This window comes from Sphaeramia orbicularis, chromosome 1, assembly GCF_902148855.1.
Source record: "Sphaeramia orbicularis chromosome 1, fSphaOr1.1, whole genome shotgun sequence".
In the NCBI taxonomy this organism is placed as follows: domain Eukaryota; kingdom Metazoa; phylum Chordata; class Actinopteri; order Kurtiformes; family Apogonidae; genus Sphaeramia; species Sphaeramia orbicularis.
In genome coordinates this window covers 34705126-34724002 of record NC_043957.1, presented here as the reverse complement: position 1 = coordinate 34724002, position 18877 = coordinate 34705126, and the positions used below count along the sequence as shown (strand labels likewise).

The following is an 18877-nucleotide window of genomic DNA, read 5'->3' as shown; positions in this document are numbered from 1 at the left end:
TCTAATGTAGTCCCAGTTTACATCCAGACTTGGGTCCAGCTGGATTCCCTGTGTGGTTCGGTTCAAATACGTCTGATGGAACTAATTTATATGAGTTTAAAGAAAACCAGGCAATTCCATTGGGGTTAAGTTTATATGAAAAGGAGGCATTATTGATTTATTTTCAGATATTTCAGTTAATTGCTAATAGTCAAAGGGAGTCATAACAAAGCTGAGAATTATTAAGACAAAACGCTTTAATGCAAGTAATTTCAGGAAGTGCTTTTATTTTGAAGTCTGTCCAAACAGGAAGTACTTTTAGATTGTGTTGTCCAAAGAACAAAACTTGAGCCTTTGTAGATGTGGAGCGTCAGTTCCCTGTTTGTGCTGTGGAGCTGCGGCATGTTCTAGAATAAACGCTCAACTGGAGCAGAAACCTGCCTGGTCATGAAACAGCCAAACTCCAACTACACATGACGAAGACTGGAGGAAATGAGGCCTTCCTGTTTGGAACTGCATTTCCCATCATGCAGCGCTGTGTGATTGTAAGGCAGTTGTATTCCAAAATGACTAATGTCTGTGAAAATATTGGTCCGATCAACACACACTCACACACACACACACACCTACACACACACACACACACACACACACACACACACACACACACACACACACACACACACTCTGAGCCCTTCCAGTATTATGATATAGTAGATTCTGTAAATTCAGTCCTTTACCATCTGTGTGTGTGTGTGTGTGTCATTTTCAGCCTAAAGTCATAATCCTGTCACTTTGTAAAAACGCTGATAGATGAGTAATTGTGAAGGCGTCGTCTTCATTAGTAATTTCTTCAAACATCTTCTTCTCTAAAGCTACTGGTCAGATTTATTTCTATTTTTATTTGTATCTTCTTTGGGACAATGTCTACAAAGTTTGTTCACAGTTTTGACAAATTTAGATTTTGGACCAGTTTTTGTAAATATTCGAAATGTTCCTTTCCTTCTACTGGTCCATATTCTGATGGTTTCTAACATGTAAATGGTTCCAGATATCAGTCTAGTTCCTATTGTTCACTGATAGAAGTCATATATGGATTGTGATTGGATGAGTTGAGTTCTCCTCCAGTGAAAGTCCCACCCACTTGTATAGTTAGATTGATGTGCATCCAGACCACAGGACTGGAACACAGTGACAGAACCTGACAACCTCACACATTTCAGCTGGGACTGATTCCAGACAGTCCAGTTATACTTTATTAACAATAAATCACATATTCATGTGACAAGAGGAAAAATACTTTATTCCAACATTATGGGCAGAAGTGTTATAGCATAAGAACCTCTAAGTAATAACAAGTCCAAATGAAAAACAGAACAAAATGAACTAAATATTCAACATGAAGAAAAATACAGAACGGAATAATCACCAACATTTACAAAAAAAAAAAGAACATAAATGAAAAATGAAAACACAGGACAAATAATTCATCATTACTCAGTAAATGCTTAGAATTAATGAATTAAAATGGAAAATAGCAAAACAATAAAATGGTAACATGGGGAAAAGGATGAAGTAATGATAAGAAATCATGAAAATTAAGAACAAAACAAGCAAAAAATGTAAAAGAAATCCACTAGGTTTTGAAACTCAAAAATGTTTAATTCTCATATATTGCTCATATTTCTGATTAAATTCTGACCAATTATTTTATTCGGTCTGAATGAAATAATTGGCTGAACCTGACTGACCCTCCTGTCAGTCATCCATTACTGCCGTCCAGCATCTGATCCATTATCGCCATCCCCACATCCGATATGTGTCTCTCTGAATCTGACTCTTCTCTTGCGCTGCTTCTCCTGTCACTGACCACAGTCTGCTGTCTAAGGAAGTGTATGGATAAAACTCAAATGCACGTGGAAGGGAAAAAATGGATTTATTAACAGAAACAACAACTAAGGGGAACAAACAGGAGTCCGATGATTGAAGGATGGAGATAAAAGTCCGGAAGTCTGGTGTACTGGACTGAACAGGTCTGCACAAAGCTCAGCTTTTATGACGGTGGGACTCATACAGGTACATGTACATGGTGTCACACAGTGTAGGATTATGTAGGATGATAAATGTATGGACTATAAAACCTCAAATGTCCACGGAAAATTTGCTGAGGCTGTGCGTTCACAGTGCACGTGCCCATCGCCTGGGCGATGAGGTGCAGTGAAAACACTGACCCAGTACTGCACAGACCAGACCCTTAAATACAGGGTCTACTGATGAAACAGGAGCCGCAGCAGGTGGATGATGTGTCTGATTATTGAGGGAGGGGTCCGCCGAAGTGGACCGGACCTCCACCTCCACCTCCGCTTCCACCATGTGCAGCAGGTGAGAGGAGGAGAGCGTCAGAGCTCAGGCAGGGGGAAGGGGGCGGGGCTTTGGAAGGAGGCGGGTTGTTCATGTTCAAGCTTTTACTAAGTGCTGTGAGAAATGCCACATCGGTAGGTATAGCTTTAAGCCTGATTGATGTTATTACCTCTGCAAGGAGGTATTGCGATCACTTTGCTTTGTGTGTTTGCGTGTGTGCGTGTTTGTTTGTTTGTTAGCAAGATAACTCAAAAAGTTATGGACGGATTTTCATGAAATGTTCAGGAAATATTAGTACTGGCACAAGGAAGAAATGATTACATTTTGGTGGTGATGGGACAGATCTGTCTTGGCGGAGGTCTGCGCTCTCCGAGTGCTTTTCTTGTTGGTGTTTGTAAATGTTTAGTGTATTTGGAGATGATCAGCTGACACAGAACGGAGTTATGGACACAACACAACTACACATCACACAGACACACGGTAGATCCTGTTTCCACCAGTCTAAATCCTCCAAACAGTGGTTCAGTGAATGTGGTTTTGAAGGTGTAGATGTGGATCAGTTTGTCAGAGGAGACTCTGTAGAAGGACACAGATCCAGCAGGACAGTCCACATACACTGATACTGTATCAGAGAAGGAGGAGGAGGAGGAGGAGGAGGAGGAGGAGGACTGAGGGAGGTGTGTGTATTTGTTATTATGCCAGACACTGTATCTACCTTCATAACACCTCAGATTCCAGGACAGATCATTCCATCCAAACCTACAGTCATCACTGTTTCCTTTCCTTCTGATTCCTCTGTAAGTCACTGCTATACTAACCCCTCCACTCCACTGGACCTCCCAGTAACAGCGACCAGTCAGACCAGTTGAACACATCACCTGTTTCCTGTACTCAAACCTGTCCTGATGATCAGGATATGACTGAACCTCCTCCACATGCTCCACCTTCTTGTTGTTTTCGGACAGTTTGAGTTGTTCATTCGCTGTGTTTGGATCCAGGGTGAGTTCACAGAAATCTGATGGACAGAAGAAAACACAAAACAGCTGCAGTTATTGATCAGTGATCAGCTTGATTTGACTTTAGGGAAAGACTAGAGAATGACTTGTTTGTAATTGTGTCCCTGGTTCACACACTGTTACTGTGACACAGATGACCATATGTTGGATTGGTGATGTGTGTGTTTTATAGCTGTAAGCTAGCTGCTAGCTGTGCAGTCACAAGGAAAGATGCTGCATTAGTTGAAATATAAAAGGACAGTTGGAAAACCTCACCTGGTACCACATTACAAACACTAATACTCAACAAAAGGAGTAAAAACTGAAGACACTAATCAGTCAAATTAATCATCAGTCAGTCAAATGAATGAAAATGAAGCAAACAACAAAACTAAATACAAAATGAACAAAACTAATAAAAGAAAATATAAATTGAATCAGCAAAAACAGCAATAATGAAACAAACTGAACAAAATAATCAGAAGAATGAAGAAAAACGAAGAAAATACTCAGAGAAAGTTAATGAAATGTTGATTTTGTTGAATGTTTAAAGGATGTCCTTCGTAACTTTGCTGTGCTCTATTAATTAGTTTTTTGTTCCTTTTGGTTCAGTTTGTGTTTCATTAAACGTAAGTCCTGACACTTCAAGTCCTAGTAGTTCATTCAAAGACCAAACACATAAGTCATGAAGTTATCACGAAAATCTTCCACATAAACATGTGACTAAATAAATGCTGATCATGTGATCCCATAGATAATGTGTGTTCCAATGCAGATGACTGATGGGTAGCAGCGTCACAACACTTTACACCTCCACAGGGTTGAGTTCTGATGGTTCTGCCCAAACTCATGATGGGCACAAATAAAGGTCTGGTCTGAAATGGGTCCGAGTCACTTTTATTTCACAGAAGTAAAATATGGGTTTTTCTAAGGCCAATGCAGATTTTTAAAAATTTAGTTAGGTGATGGCCGATACCTACAGCCAATTTTTAAGGTCCATATTTAAGGCAGATATGTTTTGTTTTTTAAGGCACATCGACTGTAAAAAAAATAATTGAAACTTCAGATAATTAGGATTTTTATGCAGCAATATAAATGAAATTATTAATACACGTACACATAGTACTCTTTGAACATTTATTGAACTTCAAGTGCTGCCCACACAGGTGCCTGATCAAATATCTGATAACATTTGAACTACTGATCAAATATCGGCGGTCAAAAAGAAAAATTAAGGCTGATATTGAAGAAAATAAATATATTGGCCCGATACATCGGCTGGCCGATATATCAGTCTACCTCTACAGAGAAGCTCTGAGATGTGAGTTGTAGTTGTGGTTTTTCTGGATCATGTCGTGTAGGCAGTAGTCAAGGACAGATAGACAGAAAGTGGAATTTACTGACATTTCATTCCAATGGTTCTGTTCAGGCTGTGTCTCCAAGTTCACTGTCAAAAACCTTCTGATCAGAAACAAACTTTATTAACAACCACCTCTGCACACATTTATTCATTTAATCTTTCCCTTTTTCTTAATTGTTCATAAAACCTATAATATTACAGCCTTTATCTAATGGATAATAAATGTTTCTGGAAGTGATTAGATTTTTGGGTTGAACTTGTTACTGTGACAAACATTCCTCCTGATGGACTCAGCTGTGTTTTTGACTTTATTGTTTGTTGGTCTTCCGCCTTTATCAGACAGCGGAACAAGAACGACACTAGAATGATCCATAAAGACAGAGGAGGTGTGATTGGCCAATGGTCGGAGGTTCTGAGGACTCATCCCTCAGGGTATTTGTGTCATGTGATCCGTGGCCTGACCAATCAGCTGTCAGCTCACCCTCTGTCTTCACTGACAGTTGATGTGTTTTCTAATGTGGTACCAGCTCCTACTGTATGTTCAGGTTGGGTTTACTCTGTAATCCAATGGAAATCCACTTACACTTCCTCAGACCTGGTTTCAACCATCGGACTCCACTGGGCTCCAGCCTGAAAGGAGGAAGGGTGGGGGGTCAGAGCAGCATTAAACATGGACATGACACCACTGTGATCCACTCCAGCTTTTCTGTTCACATCCAGTCAATGGTTCCTGTCAGTCCCTTATTGAAGGTCTGGGTCTGTGACTGTGGTCTGGAGCTTCAGTAAAGGATGTGGAATCAGCTCTGATAGAGTGTTCCCGTCAGCTCCACCTGTTCTATCACACATTATCTGTGTGTGCATCAGCTCAGTCCATACCTGACAGTGTCCAGTCTCCAGTGTGAATCCTCCACTAGAGCAGACAGCTCCTGTCCTGAGTCTCCTGGATGGTTGTAGCTCAGGTCTAGCAGTCTAAGATGGGACGGATTGGACTTTAGGGCTGAGACCAGAGAAGAACATCCTTCCTCTGTGATCAGACATCCTGACAGTCTGCAACACAAAACATCACACATCATCTGAGGAGGGAAAAGAAGCAGCATCAGCTGTTGGACACAATTATTCTGTGGATGGATTTAATTCCAAATGGGATTTCACTGGAGCCAGTTTCTATTTTACTGACTCAGTTCAGGACAAGATCTGAACACAGACTAAGATTAGTCCAGTCCCTGTCCAAGGTCTGGAAAGACCAGGGGCCTCATGTATAAAGACTTGCGTGGATTTCATACTGAAACCTGGCGTAAGCATAAATCCAGAAAAGTCTGTACGCACAAAAAAATCCAGATGAATAAATCTGAGTGTACGCCCGAATCCAAGTACATTTGCTTTATACATCCCAATCAGCATGGAATTGAGCACATATGTTGGAGTACCTGACTCCTCCCTCTACACCCCCCAATTTAAATATGCAAATTAGTATAAACGGGGCCTTCAGGTGGGATTCCCTCTGGGATTCCCCTCTCTGCATGATCAGATGATGACGTCAAGGCAGACGTGAAGTGGAGGCCAAAACAAGCGGAAGAAGAAAAGAGACAAACTCAGCCCATTTGAGCAGAGAGTCGCCGCTACTGTGAGTGACACTGGTGTCACAGGGCTGACACGGATCACCCCTAAAGTAAATATATATTTAGTATTTGTGTAACTCACACATTAGTTCATTCTATGGGTCATACAACAGTCTGATCACAGCTAAACAAGATAAAGATTCATGTGTCATCATGTCAAGATATCAAAGAGGAAATCAAAGACTTTGACTCATGTTTAATCACCCAAATTATTATTTTCCAACAATGAGACAGAAGACGGTGAGATGCAGTATCAACCTCTTGTCACAGAGCCTTCCTGTTGCCTCCCCAGTGTTAGCCGGTCCAACACCCAGTTGCTGATGCCTGTCCGACCAGCATGGGTCCATGCTGATTCGAGTCACAAGAGGACATCAAGAGGACAATCGGCGGCATCAATGAGCGACTGGACCGACTAATAAATGTTCTCACAGACATGAACACTACATTAAATGCATTTATCAACCAATGAATTTTGGGTCCTTGTGTCTTTATATGGTTGTTGCTGAATGTCCTCTCGGGCAGGATTGGCATTGATGGGTCCAGGGTTGGTCTGGTTCTGGTTCTGGTGGTGGATGTGCTGCTCTGACAGTAGGATGACGTGCTGGTGTGTTCATTGTTCATCTGTGTATCTCTGATGTGCACATCAGTTGGAGGAATGACCTTTTTCACATTATTAACAGTTTCCCAGTGTCACCTCTAAATGTTGCCAATGGTTCCAAAGCACTAGAAATGTGCGTACGCCAGCCATGGAGTTGGTGTGGAGCACTGCACATTTCCACAGTCATTTCACTCTTCATACATCTGAACGTGAGCGTGGAAAAGGGCGTATGCCAGGTTTTTGTGCGTACGCATGCTTTATGCATGAGGCCCCTGATCTTTAATTGTTTCTCAGACAAATCTAACTGGATGAAGATTGACTTTGACCAAATAAAGACACAAATGTACAGATATTGGTCCAAAAACATAAAGTGCATAAATGAACATCCTTCACCACCTCCAAATCAAAGGTTCAATTGTTCTTGGGTTCCTGTGTTTGAACAGACACACCAGTTCCACTCCAGTCCAACCCTCAGACTGTAGACACTTCACTGTCCTTTGGTTAATATCTGTAGATTTAGACTCATTTGTTTCAAATAAACCTTCATACAGTTAAATAAAGGAACGTGCATGTGTTTCATGTTAGACACTGAACAGCTGGTCTGAAAACCAGGTCAGACTGATCCACTACAGGTACATCATGGATTTAATCATCATCGTTCACACTGGTTGAACAATCCAAACCTGAGAGTCTCCAGTTTACAGTCTGGACTCCTTAGTCCATCTGACAGGATCTTCAGTCCTGAATCCTTCAGGTCCATGTTGTCGAGGTCTAGATGAGTCAGACTACAGGACTGGGATCTGAGAACTGAGGACAGACCTTCACAGCTTCTCTCTGACAGGTCACAGATACTCAACCTGGAGGACACAGATGATATTTGGATTACAATCAGGTCAGGTCTGGACTGAAGGACCATCACAGTCCACATAGATCTCAGCTCAGGGAGGAACACGATGCTGCTGACAGTAGGAGTGGTTGGTTGGGTTCCACTACTAGCCTCTGTATTTGGTTCTCTGTGTTCATCTCATGGTGTGTTTGGTAGGGCTGCAGCGACTAGTGTTAAAAACTCCACTTTGTGGTTGAGGAGGGGCGGGGCCTAGCCTCCCCTATCAGGCCACACCCACGCATGTAAGAGGAAGGATCAGGCCCAGCACACTCTCTTTTCCTTTGTTGGACAGAGCATGCATGACTAAGTTAATGCATTGACTGGATATAGATGCATATGTGAGTAAGTTGTACTTTATGTTGTGGTTATTTGAATCTCCTTCAGTATGTTTGGAATTGTTTGGATAATAGAACTATTGTTTCCCTTTGTTGAACAGTGACATCATCTGAGCCATTCATCCTGTAATTAATGGTGCTGAAGACTAAAATAAAAGAGTAAAGGGAGTCCCTGACCAGTTTCATATCTGACCGTATACCAATGCAGAAGTTGGAATTATTGAATCTCAATCAGCCCTTCAACATCACCCTTCACAGTTTTTACAACTAGTGTGGAATAAACCCTCATCTGTCCTTCACACGTCCAGTCAGATGCTCCAGTATTTTATTACAGCAATGAATAGAAGTAAGAGCCTTTGTTTGATTTGTTTTTCACTTTATAATATGTTTATATGAGTTTATATGGACCAGCCAGACTCTGATAACACCTGGACCTGCCAGACTTGGATAACACCCGTACCTTCCAGACCCAGATAACACCTGAACCTGCTGGACTCGGATAACACCTGTACCTTCTGGACCCAGATAACACCTGGACCTGCCTGACCCGGATAACACCTGGACCTGCCGGACCCAGATAACACCTGGAACTGCCTGGTCCTGGCTTAAACCTGGATCTATCTAGAACATGAGTACTTCCTTTGTCAAACACTCAGACACATATTCGTTAAAGCACTGACCCATCCCATTAATGTCTCCGTTACATCCTGTAAATTTCCTTCTGGTTGAAAAAAAAACATCATTATACCTGTTTTTAAATCAGGAAGTCAGGACAGTGTTAGTAACCATCAGCCAATCTCTATTTTACCAGTTCCACATCTGGAACACAATGCCAAATGAACTAAAACTGATCACAGATGACAAATCATTCACAGCAAAGGTTCAGAACTGGATGAAAACCAAACTAGAATCAACCCACTTCTAAAAGGGATCATATTTGGTCAAGTCGGAATGTTTGATCTTTTTCTCGTCTTTTCTTTGAGGGTGTGAATGTATGTGAATTTGTGTAATGTAAATGGCCTTTCATATTGTTTTTTATGCTGTTGTTTATAATGTTTGATATTATTGTTTTTTATATAGTACATGTATTTCTGTTGAAAAGACCAACCAGGGACTGGAGTTGAAAAAAGCTCAATGCTATATCCTCTTTATGCAGAACATCAGATCTTCTGTATGTCCACTATGTTTCACTGCATTGTCCCTGATATATAAAAGAATAAAGACATAAATAGGTTTGTACTACAGCTCAGATCTAAATAAAGTTGCATAATTTAGTGAAAAACTCATATTTTTCAGTGTAATTTGAGTCATTTGTTTGTTTATCAAAGAAAAAGCACAGATGAGTCATTTAACAATGTCAAGCACGTCATAAAAACTGAAACTAGAGTAAAAATACCAAAACTTCAAAGTAAAAAACACTGTAATGTTGTGATTTTCATTTTTCCTATTTTCCACAGTACCTCCATCTGTTCAGTGTCACTAAATCCAAATCATCTTCATAAAACACAGGTAGTGTTGAACTTTAATTCCCTAATTTTCCATCTGGATCAGCCTAAATCCACCTAAATCCTGACCTTTAAATTGTGGTCTTTGTCCATTTTATAATTACACAGGTTGATTTAGTCATTACTGCGGTGGCCCTGAGGTGCAACAGGCCAAAAAATTATCTGCTATAAGAAAAAAAAAAGAGATTGTGATTTATTTAAAAAGAAGTATCTGAAAAATAAATGTTCTCCTTTAATAAAATTAAACATGTATGAAAAAAAAATCGCCTAAAAAACCCCAACTTGTGATAAAAACTAAATTTGAACAAAAATACGGGAACCTTATGTAATCATTTAACTGCTTTGGAAACTATATTAATGTATATATATTTTTATAATAACTTTATTTTCAGCGCACTGACCTCCACTTCCTGTGGGTTACTTCCTTAGAATTAGCCACATTAGCTGAAGGACTTAAACATTTTCAGCCGATGCTTTTATTTTTTGTGTTGGCCTTAATTTTAAAGCAAGAGACCTTTCGGGTCAACAGCGCCCTCTTTAACTGAAAAGGTGGACGATGATTTTTTTTTCTATCCATCTTTTTATTTGATGAACCTTATTTAAAAAGTGAAGGGGTTTTCGGTTTTAGGCATATGAAGTTTTATATTTTCAAACACTCTTTTTTTTGTAAGATATGTATTTTTTAAATTAGTAATTGTCTTTTTTATTTGGAGGATATTTATTTTGGGGCAACATACTTTAAAACCTGAATTAAATTTTTGGTGTTGCTCAATTTTATTTTGAGACCCTCTTTTTTTAGAAGTCTATTTTATTTTAGATTATTTTATTTTAAAAAAAATTGTACAAGTTTATTTTATTTCTTTGTACAAATTTCTTTTTTCTTACAAGTTGTTTTTTTAGGAGATGGTTTTATTTCATGCAAGTTTATTTTTATTTAAGGGTTACATTTATTTTTCAGATACCTCTTTTTAAATAAATCATGTCTTTTTTTCTTATAGTAGATAATTTTTTAGGCTGTGGCTCCTCTGAGCCACCATAGGTTACACTTGTGTTTGACTGGACTGTCCAGCTCTAGATCTAATACACCTGCATTTAAACAAGTAGAACATGATTTAATAAAACTCAGTCAGGACCAAACGATCAGAAAGAATTGAATTCAGATTTTAACTTTATCTGACCTGAGAGTCTCCAGTTTACAGTCTGGACTCCTTAGTCCATCTGACAGGATCTTCAGTCCTGAATCCTTCGGGTCGTTGGTGCTGAGGTCCAGACGAGTCAGACTAGACGACTGGGATCTGAGAACTGTGGACAGACCTTCACAGCCTCTTTCTGACAGGTCATAGACAGTCAGTCTGCAGAAACAGAACAGATGGTTTTGTTTTAATTAAAACAGCAGCAGATTAAACTGATCTTCACTAAACTCCACTTCATTTCAGTTCCAATAGTTCTAGAGATAATCACTAATTTTGGTCAAATATCAGGTTATAAAGTCAATGTATCACAGAGCTACTATTTCCTGTGAACATTCAGGCAAACTGTATGGACCTTCACTGCTGTTCATATATGATTATGGTTATGACCCCTTTATTTATCTGGGGGTCTCAGTAACATGTACATTTACAGATTTATTTAAAAAGAATCTACAACCAGCACTGAAGACCAAACAGAATCTAAATCCATGGTCCACCATAAACTAACTCAGATGTTTGATGGACTGGATCAGATGTGCTCCTACTGTCATACACATGAAGTGGATTGGATGTGAATTCCATCAAGTTATGATGCTGATTAATATGATCAGTGTCGTGGTTTGACAAGGAATGAAGAAGGTGTAAAAATGCCCTAAAACAGACTCTAAATTTAATAAACTCCACTCTGTCTGGACTCACACAGCTTTATTGGAGGCCTTGACGACTGGCAGCAAATTCAGAAGAGCCTCCTCTGAAGGAAAGTATTTGTTCAGGTCAAACTCATCCAGATCTTTATCTGATGACAGTAAGATGAAGACCACAGCTGACCAATGAGCAGGAGACAGATCAGATCTGGACAGACGTCCTGATCTCAGGTACTGTTGGATCTGATCCACCAGAGATCGATCCTCCAGCTCATTCAGACAGTGGAACAGGTTGATGCTTTTCTCTACAGACAGTTTATCATTGATCTTCTTCTTGATGTACTCAGCTGTTTCCTTTTTGGTCTCGGAGCTACTTCCTGTCTGTTTCATCAGACCTTGTAGGAGTCTGCGATTGGTCGGCAGTGACAGACCCAGGAGAAAGCGGAGGAACAGGTCCAGGTGTCCATTTGGACTCTGTAAGGCATGGTCCACAGCGGTCTGGTAGAACTGTGCCTCTGCAGATCCAGACCTCTGGGACGTGGTTTGCTCTTCTGACAGCAGATTGACTCCAGTGTTGATGAAGGTCTGATGGACATGAAGAGCAGCCACAAACTCCTGGACACTCAGATGGATGAAGCAGAACCTCTTGTCCTCGTACAGTCCTCTCTCCTCTATAAAGACCTCTGTGAACACTCCTGAGTAGACTGAGGCTGATCTGATATCGATGCCACACTCTGTCAGGTCTGATTCATAGAAGATCAGGTTTCCTTTCTTCAGCTGCTCAAAGGCCAGTTTTCCCAGAGACTCAATCATCTTCCTGGTCTCTGGACTCCAGTGTGGATCTGTCTCAGATCTTCCATCATACTTGATGTTCTTGACTTTGGCCTGAACCACCAGGAAGTGGATGTACATCTCAGTCAGGGTCTTGGGCAGTTGTCGTCTGTCTGTGGTCTTCAACACGTCCTCCAGAACTGTAGCAGTGATCCAGCAGAAGACTGGGATGTGACACATGATGTGGACACTTTGTGATGTCTTGATGTGGGAGATGATTGTGTTGGTCTGTTCTTTATCTCTGAACCTCTTCCTGAAGTACTCCTCCTTCTGTGGGTCAGTGAACCCTCTGACCTCTGTCACCATGTCGACACACTGAGCAGGGATCTGATCGGCTGCTGCAGGTCGTGTGGTTATCCAGAGGTGAGCAGAGGGAAGCAGGTTCCCCCTGATGAGGTTCATCAGCAGCACATCCACTGAGGTGGACTCTGTAACATCAGTCAGGATCTGAGTGTTGTTGAAGTCCAGAGGAGGTCGACACTCATCCAGACCGTCTAAGATGAACACCACCTGGAGGTCTTCAAAGATCCAGATTCCTGCTTCTTTGGTTTCAGTGAAGAAGTGATGAACGAGTTCCACCAAGCTGAACTTCTTCTGTTTCAGCACATTCAGCTCTCTGAAGGTGATTGGAAATATGAAATGGATGTCCTGGTTGGCTTTGTCTTCAGCCCAGTCCAGACTGAACTTCTGTGTTAACACTGTCTTCCCGATGCCGGCCACGCCCTTTGTCAGCACTGTTCTGATTGGTTGATCTCTGTCAGGTGGTGTTTTAAAGATGTCTTCACATGTGATGGTTGTTGGTGGTCTGTGTGGGTTCCTGGATGCTGTTTCAATCTGTCTGACCTCATGGTCCTGGTTGACCTCTGTAGCCCCTCCCTCTGTGATGTACAGCTCTGTGTAGATCTGGTTCAGGAGGGTTTTGGGGTTTCCTGCTTTAGTGATGCCCTCAAACACACACTGAAACTTCTGCTGCAGGTTACATTTCAGTTCACGCTGAACTCCAGACTGACTTCCTGAATGAAGACCCAGATAAAACCATCAGTTTCACAGTAAATCCAAGTATTTTCATCTATTCAATCTGTACAGAATTGTCTTACTGCGGTGCAGATGCGCAGCCAGCTCCTCCTGCTTCATCCTCCTCAGGAAGTTCAGTGTGATCTTCAGAAAAGCTTCTGAGCTCCTCCTCTGCTCTTCATCCTCATCACTCAGACTCTCTAAGCATTCTGGGTAATCTGTACTCAGAACCTGGTGGAACTTCTTCAGTTCGTTCTTGACAAAGGTGCAGATGTTCTCCTCCAGCAGCTGGAACAGAAAACATGATGAAAGACGCAAAGTCCAACATGAACCAAAGCTCAGGTCCATGTTGGACAAAGTGACGTCCACTGGTCTGAAACCAGTAGCAGAAGCTGATTGGACAGAACAGATGGACCAGTAGATGCTGGACATGTACACACCTTAAATATGGAGTCCAGCTGAGTCTGATCCTGTAGACCAGTGGGAACCTCTGAGCTCTGCTGCTTCACTCTATTGACCAAACATCAACAATGGGCTCACATTATGTCTGTCCACACTGACACCGACAGGTGGACACACCTGGACGTCAACATGAATCACATGACCCCCAGTAGTGGGAAAGGTGTCCTGGTCCAGCTGATCCCTCTGAGAATCAACATCTGAGTCTGTTTGGAGCTTCATACTCACTGGGTTTAGTTCAGGGGTGTCTAATCCTGGTCCTCCAGATCTACTGTCCTGTATGTTTTAGATGTTTCCTTCTTCCAGTCCACCTGACGGTCGTTATCAGGCTTCTGCAGAGCTTGATGACAGGCTTGTCATTTGAATCCCATTTGTTGGAAAAGGGATACATCTAAAACATGCAGAATAGTAGATCTGGAGGACCAGGATTGGACACCCCTGATTTATTTGATCTCATCCACATTTGGATGAAACCAAAAGCTCTGTCCTAACAATGTGTCTCCTCATCATCTGCACTCATAACATATGATAAAAAGGTGTTCAATGGACCAGGGATCAGCCCTGGACTCTGATCCAGTATCATCCAGGACCAGATCCCACTACAACAACAGATTTTCATTGATCAGGTTTAGTGGGATTCTCCTGCCAGTGTCTGAACCATAGACTGAAGAAAAAGACCATGTGACACTGACGGTTCAACAGGACTAACTTTAGGTTGGACATGGAACGCAAAGTTAGAACTGACCGAGCTGAAAACCCTGTTGGTGAATCTGGACCAGATCTGAGGTTCACTTACTGAGTCTGTGGAACACGTTCTGTTTGAAACTCTATTGGTCGATACATGGAGTAATCACTCTTCATGGACACACAACTGGGTCCAGGTCCAGGTCCAGGTTTAGGTCTGTGAACATTGATGGTACAGTGGTTTTAGTGCTGAACTCTGACTTTAAACTGTGGACTTAGTGTGATTCATATCCTACTGCAAAAGAATCCAGTTTCATGTGGATGTTAAAGGAGATGCTGTTCTCTGTCAAATGTTTTGTAACTCTGCTGTGACCTCTGACCTCTGACCAGACACTAATATGTGAGGACTCAGGGTCCAGGTCTAAGATAAGAATGTGTTAAAGCTGAAACAGATCAGTGGACCCTCAGACCTAAACTCAGACTGAGCTCTATGAGTCATTTATCTGGACCTTGTATGTTAGTCCACCGAGGGTCACTCAGTGCTGTTCTGATACTGACGATCACTTACTGAGGATCACAAACATGTCCTGTTTTAAAATCCAGTGGGTAATCCATGGAGTCATCACTCTTCATGGACACACAGCTGGGTCCAGGTCCAGTTCCAGGTCCAGGTCCTGTGGGGGGTCTGTGGGTGGTCTTCCAGGGAGGGGCTCCCTCCTCTCTGTCCTCACTCTGATCCATTCCACTGAATCCACATCAGAACACAAACAATCAGTCCATACCTGAATCCACACTAATTCATCCTGTACATGACAAACAGCAGCTCAATCTACTTTTATTTTGAAAGGTTTCACAGGAAGTGTTAGTGTCCTGTTGTGTCTGACTTTTATTTGTAGACAACGACTGAGGAAGGTCATAAACATGTTGAAGTTGGTTTATTTGACCTAAACAGCAGCTCTTTATCACCTGATCAGATTCTAGCTGTGTGTCCAAAATTTTTTTAAAGAGGGCCAGATCTGATAATGTGAAGATCACCAGGGGCCAGTGGTCCTTTCTAACATACTTTAAACAGTAGAAATTACATACAAATGCACTGTTCTGTAACAATTTTATTTTCATTGCCACAGTATCATTTTTTTAAAATGGCAATGTAACCAAATCTAAGTCATTCAGGTGTGAGCAAATAATTATTATATATATGTATATGTATATATATATATATATATATATATATATATATATATATATATATATATATATATATATATATATATATATATATATATACATATATATATATATGATAAACAATTCTGTCATTCTTTCACATTTGGAGTCAGATAATACAGAACAAACTGTATGGAGTACCTTAAACTTAGCTAAAAGAAGATGATAAAAATCTTAACCCCACATTCATTTTAAACATAACTTTTATGAGTAATCATTACTCATATATTACTCAGTAATGCAAAGTCTGTTAACATTTAAGTTTAAAACATATGACTCTTGCTCTTGTCTTTCATAAGATCATTCAGAAATAATATTTTGTGTCACATCTACAGGTACATAACACCAGCAGTTACAGCAGTGGTTCCCAACCTTTTTTGGCTCATGACCCCATTTTAACATCACAAATTTCTAGCGACCCCAGACATTCAAAACAGAGACATTTTTCTCTTAGATGTCTTAGCGGGGCCAGGCGGGTGAAGAAATCTTTCCATTCTCTGTTTGGTCCAGTTTTGACTATGCTGAAGCGTAGTAATGCATGTGGTCACATGATCAGGTCAATCAAGATATACCCTCTCAGATATTATATCCTGCAATTCATTTGAACTTGAGTTTTATTAGGAAGTGTGTGGTGTTTTAATTATAAAGAAATATATATTGAATCATTAAAAAATATTTTTTATTAGTCTTTTTTTTTTTTTTTTTAGATTTTTTTTTGTCAATTCCAAGAAATTTCAGGAGACTCCATATGAATTCCAGGCGACCCCATGTAAGGTCCTGACCCCAAGGTTGAAAAACACTGAGTTATAGGCAACTAACATGGCAACTTCGTAGCTTGCCTTGGTGATGGATTCATTTAACTCACAGGCTTGCGTGAAGAGTCACTGTTGTGAGTTTAAAGCAGCTTGGAGTTGCTTCACTTTTTCGGAGCCCTCACTCTCTGTTAGCTAGTCGTATGTATGCATTGGTATGTTTTGTCTGGTAGTGTCTCTTTACATTGAAATCATTAAACAAGGCAACAGTCTCTTGACAAATTAAGCAAACACAATCACCTCGATTTTCAGCGAAAAAATATTGTAATTCCCATCTCTCCTGGAAGCGGCGGTCCTCAGTCAACTTTCTTCTTTTTATTAACAGAGCCAGATAGAGTTAGAGTGGTGCTGCCACCATGAGGTGAAAGGAGAAATTGCATTTGGAACCTTTTATGATTTATTTACTGAGTCTTAGTAGGCCATAAATAATACATTATAAAACCGAAGGTGCAGGCTGTATAAAATCTGACTGTGGGCTGTGACTGGCACCCGGGCTGGACTTTGGACATGCCTGTTCTAGTTCATCAATAATTGACTAAACTGTAAATCTGAAAGGTCAAAGGTCAACAGTTATCAGAGTCCAGTAAAAACAACGTCATGAATCCAGAGTGATTTAAACATCAGAAACATGCGTAAAGTGTTTCCAGATCAGTTTATTGTCACAGACTCAGATCAAAGCATCCTGATTGGATTCAAAGAGTCACAGATAAAACTCACCTGTGGATGTCCAACAGAAAAGGGTTTGTGTTCGTCACCACTGAGCTGTTTCCCGGTTCAATCTGAGTCTCACCTGTAAAGACATCAGGTGTCAACACATGCAGTGGGAGGAGCTCTGAACCGTCACATGACATGTTACTGGATGGTGATTGGCTCGTTTGTTTGGTCGTCACATGATGCTTTGACACAGTGTATATGTGCAGTAGAAAACACTGATTCTGCTTCAAATTAATCATCAATCAATTTATTATTTATTCATCTATGAATAAATCTGTTAATTACAATACATTACTGAAAAATTTCCAGAATTTTAAATGGGATTTCTTTTCGTAATGTCTGTGACAGCTTTTAGTTGATGATAAATGTACATGTTCCATAAACTAATATATTTGGGATCATACTGGTCTGAACATATGTCACTGTAAGACACTGAAACTCATCCAATCACATAAAGACAATGTGACAGGTTAAAATGCCTTATTTTTTTGTAACTTAAAGAGCGCATTATTTCTTTGAAATGTTCTCCATGGGTCATTAAGAAGTCTATTTGTTCACAGGTATTATGATAGCTTTATATACTGTATATTGGTACTGAAGTACATACACAGGTACAGTATAATTACATTTATATTTAGTTAATGAGGGAAAATACAGTTTTACACAGATTTAATATTACATTTAATATGGTTGTTATTAACACCATTACACATTTTGTTTAAAAAGCTAATGCATTTTCAAAGGTTTTATTTAAAACAACCAATACACTGCTTTGTTTGATGTTTCATGTCTGATCGATTGATACTCTCAGAGGAAGTTATTGTACACATGTGCGTAGTTGAGATCATTATAGAGGGTATGCACATACATCACTTCCCCCTGGGCCACGCCCCTCTAAGTCAGACTAAGTGACAGAAACCAACCTGCTCAACATGACGGAGTATAGCAGTAAACACAGCGAGACCAGGAAAATGTGAAATATGAAATTAAATTAAGGACAGTTGGACTGGACATGGATCCGTACAAGCTACCAAAGAACAAGTGGTCCACCAACATTGACATGTTGGTGGACCACAGAAATCGCGTATCCTGACATCGGTGTAGGGGATCATTGCTATTTTTACCTGAAACAAATATACATGGTTTCATCATCACTGACAACCAGGGTCCAAAACTAGGGCCCAGAACCAGCTGATCCAAAGTGCATTTACAGTAGACCATGTACTGACCCCAGTGAATATATGTATGATCTACTGGGACTGAGGAGATTTACATCTAGTTCATATCAAATACTTTATACAACACAGATACTACTGCTGTGGACCAGCAGGGTACGACTGTATTCTTGTAAATTATGAAATTTTTCCCACCTGTTTTTAAATTACGACATTATTATTGTAATATTATGGCTTTATTGTCGGAATATGATGACTTTAATCTCATAAACATATGACATTTTTGTTAAATTATGAGGGGTTTTTTATTACTATGACTTTATTCTCATAACATTGTGATTCTTTTTGTATTCGACTTTATTATAATTAAATTACAGGTTTTATATCAATATTTTATGACTTTATACGGATAGTGTTTTTATTTTCTCATGTGGCCCTAATACTCCGTCGTACCTTTATTCTCCAGTTTCCCCGTATTTGAAAAACTAG

At 40.3% G+C, this 18877-nt stretch overlaps 1 protein-coding gene across 1 annotated transcript; it reads right to left on the bottom strand.

Moving 5' to 3' along the window:
- Positions 1 to 2717: 2717 nt before the first annotated feature.
- On the bottom strand, positions 2718 to 17379 carry LOC115428044 (NLR family CARD domain-containing protein 3-like). The gene is made up of 11 exons (XM_030146831.1): positions 17217 to 17379; positions 15029 to 15205; positions 14573 to 14677; positions 13758 to 13827; positions 13388 to 13605; positions 11528 to 13312; positions 10817 to 10990; positions 7596 to 7769; positions 5572 to 5742; positions 5279 to 5325; positions 2718 to 3355 (listed from the first exon to the last, which is right to left on the bottom strand). The coding sequence occupies exons 1-11, from the start codon at positions 17348 to 17350 to the stop codon at positions 2799 to 2801; spliced, it is 3612 nt and encodes a 1203-aa protein (XP_030002691.1). The 5' UTR covers positions 17351 to 17379; the 3' UTR covers positions 2718 to 2798.
- Between the last annotated feature and the right edge of the window lie 1498 nt (positions 17380 to 18877).

Excerpts from the sequence above, each read along its gene's own strand:
- LOC115428044 (XM_030146831.1), bottom strand. The coding sequence starts at position 17,350 with ATGTCATGTGACGGTTCAGAGCTCCTCCCACTGCATGTGTTGACACCT. Across the intron at positions 15,206-17,216 it reads TTTCTGTTGGACATCCACAG|TGGAATGGATCAGAGTGAGG; the intron begins GTGAGTTTTATC and ends ATGTGGATTCAG. Across the intron at positions 13,606-13,757 it reads AGCTGGACTCCATATTTAAG|CTGCTGGAGGAGAACATCTG; the intron begins GTGTGTACATGT and ends TTTCTGTTCCAG.